This window comes from Camellia sinensis, chromosome 4 (genome assembly GCF_055761805.1).
Source record: "Camellia sinensis isolate YWXY chromosome 4, ASM5576180v1, whole genome shotgun sequence".
Lineage (NCBI taxonomy): Eukaryota > Viridiplantae > Streptophyta > Magnoliopsida > Ericales > Theaceae > Camellia > Camellia sinensis.
In genome coordinates, this window is record NC_138964.1 from 159,448,690 (window position 1) to 159,454,664 (window position 5,975).

General features: G+C 33.9%; 1 protein-coding gene across 1 annotated transcript; it reads right to left on the reverse strand.

Moving 5' to 3' along the window:
• Window positions 1–640: 640 nt before the first annotated feature.
• MIS12 (minichromosome instability 12 (mis12)-like protein) lies at window positions 641–4,186 on the reverse strand. The gene is made up of 7 exons (XM_028226219.2): window positions 3,846–4,186; window positions 3,690–3,747; window positions 3,010–3,129; window positions 2,464–2,559; window positions 2,225–2,363; window positions 1,441–1,578; window positions 641–969 (listed from the first exon to the last, which is right to left on the reverse strand). Exons 1-7 carry the CDS (start codon window positions 3,965–3,967, stop codon window positions 908–910), a joined length of 735 nt encoding a protein of 244 aa, XP_028082020.2. The 5' UTR covers window positions 3,968–4,186; the 3' UTR covers window positions 641–907.
• Window positions 4,187–5,975: the final 1,789 nt, after the last annotated feature.

Consider the following 5,975-nt stretch of genomic DNA (forward strand, 5'->3'; position numbering starts at 1 on the left):
CTCATTAGCAAATGTTGGTGAATAAATGAATGTTAATTGATCTGTTCAAAAAGTTATGATGGTCTTGTATGTTGTCCAGTTTTGCCAATTTGACTGGTTTGTGAAATATGGAAATTATGTTAGTATGAGGGTACAATAATAAAATCCTTTCAAGCATAACAGTCATGGTTGTTAGAATCTTACGATTCACAATTCAATTTATACGATTCAATATGAGTTTCAACCAAAACAATTCGATTCATACTGTTAAATCTTAAATTGAGTGAATTTTATGATTCAATTACATTTTACTTCGATTCTTTGCGATTCGCTGTGATTCAGTTATGTTTGTATAATATTATAATTCATGAAACGGTGTTGTTTTTGCAAAATAAAAAAAAAAAGAATTAATTATATTAATATACACAGATTTATATGTATATACACATAGAATTATATATTATACTAAATGAAGTGAATTTTACGATTCACTATTTTAACAAAACAATTCACGATTCAATTCGCAATTTAACAGTGGTTGCGTCTACTGCAAGCTACGTTTGGACGGCAGAAATCAAAGAGGGAATAATAATCTTGTTATTCACGTTTCATGTAATTCTGGTGTTTAATTTAGTCAGAAATCCTTTTATGGACAAAATTATAAAATTTCAAATACTGTGGGTCCATCTACTTATTTTACTCTTAAATCTAAAACTTGTTTATCATTACATGCCAAAAATTCAATGCAAATCAGATGAATAATACAACATGAGATTACACTTTTATCCCTATCCCTAGATGATACTAGATGATATAAATGGCAAAAGAAATACAATAGATAGCAATAGTGGCATGAAAGAGATCTCTTACATGTTATCAGAACACCAACAGGCTATACAGAAAGGGCTGATAAAACAATAGCAAATGCTCACACATCCTTTATATGAGCTATAAACTCTTGAAGTTGTTCCAATGAGGCATCGGATAGGCCTGCAAAACAAAAACAGAATTTTATATAGCAAGCATTGTCTCCTTCAAAATTGCACCCAAAGAATTGTTTGGTTTAGTTTTTTTAAAAACTGTTTTTGAGGTTTTTTGTTTTTTTGGTATTTATTTAGTGAACTTTTTTTCATCATATTTTAGACCCTTTTTATTTTCTTTTAAACTTTTTCAATGCACCTAATGTAAATCTACCAAAAAAGTATAATATTTGCAAACAAATCTTTAAAAAGTTCACTAAAGAAAAAAAAAAAACAAAAAAGGGGCACAATTTCATGGATTTTTGTTTTTAATGAACTTTGTAAAGATTTCTTCAAAAATATTTTATTTTTGAGGTGTGCACCTAAAAAGTGGGGGGAAATGAAGAAGAAAAAAAGGTTCATTAAAAATAAATAAATAAAAAAAAATTGAAAACTCAAAAACAGCTTTCAAAAGTTAAACCAAGCAAGATCATGACAGTACCATTGCCACGATTTATCCTAAACAGATCTCCATCTGAAATGTGCATCCGCTCTGTTCTAGTGCGCCCATTCTGCTCCAGCCTTTTGGCCTTCAGCTGCTCCATTTTCTTACGAAGCTCAGATGCAGTTTTGGTCAGCTCTGTAGGAAGTAATGAGGTATAAAAAGATTTATCATTTGAGAAATTACAGCGCAAACAAACTATCAACAGCGATCACACGAGTACTTTACCATACAATTTTCTCTTTCTAATGGTTCTCAAAACTGTAATTGCAATTGATATTGCACTTTTACTGCATTAGAACTCATCTTCAAAGAACCAACACAAGCACAGTACAGACCAGGAAACGATTCTAGAATGGGGTAGTGCAATAGTTTGTAGATGATGTGAAACGGATAAGCAATTTACTTAAATTGATTAGGACCAAAAGTTTCAATTTAATTAACTCACTCAAAAACCTATAAACTAGCCTACTTTTTTTTAGATTGGTAAACTAGCCTACTTAAACAAGTATAATTATCAATTATAAGGTGGAGACCCATGCAATGTGCAGGATTCACCATGAAGTAAAATTTAGACCTCCATAAGCATGGTTATATATACAAATTTGTTGGTGTCTATATAGGCATAGCATTGTTGCTGCTATAAATAATACTAAGGCTAAAGTTGATCATGTTATGCAAAGATTTTATCCCAACAGCATAAGATAGATGGCTTGCCTAGCATTGATGTTGCTGATAAAGTGCTTTTCAAATCAAATACACATTTGATGGCTTGTTCAATTACCTTGGAACATGCCATGCACATTGTGTTGCTCATATAACTGTAATGCCTCGTTAACAGATCCAGCACAATGATTGCTTAAAACAGACTGTCTTTCCAATGCACGGAGTTCTCTGTTCAACTCAGCAGTCTCCTTTCCAACCTGGGTAGTGAATTAAACTTTAAAAGAAATCCAAATAGAAACAAAGAATAAATTGACAAAAACAGGACGAAGCTCTTGCAGATAGTAGGATCTGTATTACCAACACAAGCTTATTCCTCAAGGAATCCAACTGCACATCCAAATCTCGATCATGGAGAATCTCTAGATCCATCAAACTATCACCATCTGATTCATTCTACAGAGCATTTTCCAATGGACATTTTAGCTATAAACATAATAAAAAGAAATTCAAAGCAAAAGGAAAATAAAGACTCTACCGTTGATTGCACTCTCATACATACACGCAGGTGATTTATATAGGTGAAAAATATAATGAGAAAAACCAATCTACATAGCATTTTCCTATCAAATGTAATTTGGAGTTTGAATTGAATGGGACAGCTCTTGAATTCAGACTAACTTGGCATTTGGCATGCATGTTAAGTGTAAGATGAGACATGAATTGATGGCAGGGCCGATGAAAAAGAAGTAAGAAAATTCATTGAAGGGTGTATTGATCCCAATCGTTACAAAAGGCATAATTTGATGCTATCTCATGCAATATATAGATAGAGATACATGAACAGAGCATTTAATGGAATAAGCAAACAAATAACTTCACATCTATTCAATGCATAAAACTTACAGCTTTGGGCAGTGAAAATCCTTCTGGAACAACGAAACAGTGCCGTAGACAATACTTCTCCCACATGCTCAGCCTCTTATCCAGGGCCGACCGAATCATGTTCCCAATGTCGGAAACACCCTATTAAGTAAACATTATAGAATCATATGTACAATGAAAGTAGAACTAGAGTAGACAAACAAACCCAATCTATCTTAGAAAGCAACAAAGGCAATTAATCAAAAAAGAAAACCCAAAAGAAGGATGAGAGTTTACTTAGGCTAATTTTATTTCTATCCCCTAAAGTAGCCATTACAAGTTGTCAAATCATTCTCTCTACGCATAATGTTTTTCTATTTCAATTCACATGGTCCAATTGAAAACAATTCTACAAATCACTAACTGTTGAAACTTGATTTGATAGATAAAATGGTCATATCAAAATACAATCAAACACTCAACTGTCTTACTATTTTGAACAAACAATACCCCACAACCAATTTGATGGGTGTTTTGTTATATAGCTAAACTGTTCAAATTTTGAAATTAACTTTTTCACTACAAAATTAGGCTTCATCGATTACTGATTTGTACAATTCGTCGACATGAACTGAAATCAAACACTTTAAAGACTATATAGATGAAATTGGTAGTTTAACGGTGATAATTTAGGGAATAAAAGTGAAATTAACCCTACTTACTTTGCTTAGATCGTCGGACCTGTCGGTGCCCTCAATTTTCAGCATCGTCGAGGCCTGCCTGTAAAGAACCATAAGCAGAGCACAATTCAGAAATTTCATAAGAAAATTCAGTTAATTACACAACATATTTACAACTAGAGAGAGAGAGAGAGAGACTGATGAAAGAAGTCTAAAGCCCCATCGAGCTGATCATCAACATTATTGAGGATCTCGTTGATGAAAAGCTGAGGATTTAGGTTCAGCGAATCGAAAATCGTTTCGCTTTCACTGCCTTCCATCTTCAAAATCGCCTTCCAAGATAGATAGAGTGGAGAGATAAAGTATTCTCGAAGAGTTCAAATCGCAGTGTTTTCCCGCCAAAATGTGTTAGGGATTGCTCTGCATCCCCCAAATCGTGATTTTATAGGTAAAGAAATACTATTACCAGAGTAAGAATTGCTCTTACCACGACAACGTTCTGTATCGGTCGTGCTTTGGACGGCTGTATTTTCTTGTGACACAAGCCAAAACTTCTCTGGCAATAGGCTACTCATGAAAAAGGCTTCACCCTTGAAATGGACGACCAGGATGATTTGAGGATAGTCAAACTGATCTGAGAGTGTTTTCCACTGCCAATCACAATTGCTGGAGTTGAGTTGAGTTTTCACTTTTAAAAAAAAATGGAAATTAATTTGACAAAAATAAATAAAAATAATTGTTGAAAAGTCTAACTTAAGGAGAGTGTAAGGCATTATGTTCAGTGAATATTTCTTTATTGGTAAGAGATCTACCATTGTGAAATAGTTTAGTGATAAGTCATTTTATTTGTTTTGAAGGATATTTTATTTTCAATTTTACCTCTTAATTTATCTATTTACTTTTTTTTACTATATATATTCAAATTTATATCTATATGTTCAAATTATTTTCTATTTCTTCAAATTTTTATTTGTCCAAAATTTATCTGTTCAATTTTCATCTGGCTAAATTTTTTCTTACCTGTTCAATTTGCACCAACAATGATTTATTAAAACCAACTATGATCTGATCTATTGAAACAGATCTGGAAGAGAGTGAGATCAGCCGTTTTTGAAGTCAATCTGAGAGTTGCCTCAGATTATTTTCTATTTGTTTAAATTTTTATTTGTCCAAAATTTATCTGTTCAATTTTTGTCTGCCTAAATTTTTTCTTACCTGTTCAATTTGTACCAACAATGATCTATTGAAACCAACTATGATCTGATCTATTGAAACAGATCTGGGAGAGAGTGAGATCAGCTAGTTTTTTAAGTCAATCTGAGAGTTGGACCTCATACACACAGATCTGAATAAATTAAAAGAAACATGTTTAGAGTTTGGATGAGAAATAAAGCAGATACACAAAAAATTTGAAGAAGAGTTACAACCACCGCCATTAGCGCAATCAGCAAAGCATGGTCTCGATGTTCTAACCCTTCTTCGAACTTTTCTTCTTCGATTTCAATCAGATTTGAAATCAATTTGAAGGGAAAAGAGTAGTAGTCTCACTCAGATCCGCAAGATTTCGCGGATATCCTCTAATTATCCAATTTAGCCTCAATTTTCAGGTTCGAATTGATATATATATATATATATATATATAGCTACGATTATAGTACGACTATGAAGGAAGATAGCTTAGCGCTATTGAAGAAGAGGCTGATCAATATTATCAACAAAATCTCTGCCATCTCTGGGTTCAGATGCGTGGTCAGGTGGCAATTTCGTGATTTGTTGAGGTAGTTAAAGCTCTTGATGCCCTTGTTCGAGGAGATCTGCAAGTCATCCAGCATCATCAAAAGTCAGAGGATACCAGAGGCCGGCACTGACACTTGTAGTGCCAAGTGAACAGCCACGCTACGAGAATTGCTCCGGTCGAGGTTTTGGCTACAAACGTCTTTCAAGCTGCCAAAGAGCTCTACGAAGAGGTCGAGCCAATATGTAGGTGTCAGCATCGGAGGGAGAAGGGGCTTTTGCATAGATTTGAGATAGTTAATGAGAGTTTTGTACAGATCTGAGATTGATGTGTGTGTGTGAGAGAGAGAGAGAGAGAAAGAGAGAGAGAGAGAGAAGAGAATGAGTTTGGAAGGAATGAGATTTAAACAGATAATATATTGAATATGTAAAATGGGATTTGGAGGCACGCGTATTAATGAAAAATGGGTAGTTTAGTCTTCTGGTAAAAACATAGAGGGCAGCTATTAGCACCTATCTCTTTACTTTGCCCCCCCATTTCTTTGAACCCCCATCTAACAAAATGAACCCCCTCCATTTTTTCTTTAAGCCCCC

Coding starts and splice junctions, on each gene's coding strand:
- MIS12 (XM_028226219.2), bottom strand. CDS start 3,967: ATGGAAGGCAGTGAAAGCGAAACGATTTTCGATTCGCTGAACCTAAAT. Junction 3,748..3,845: donor GCTTTAGACTTCTTTCATCA/GTCTCTCTCTCT, acceptor GGTTCTTTACAG/GCAGGCCTCGACGATGCTGA. Junction 3,130..3,689: donor GGTCCGACGATCTAAGCAAA/GTAAGTAGGGTT, acceptor TTTACTTAATAG/GGTGTTTCCGACATTGGGAA.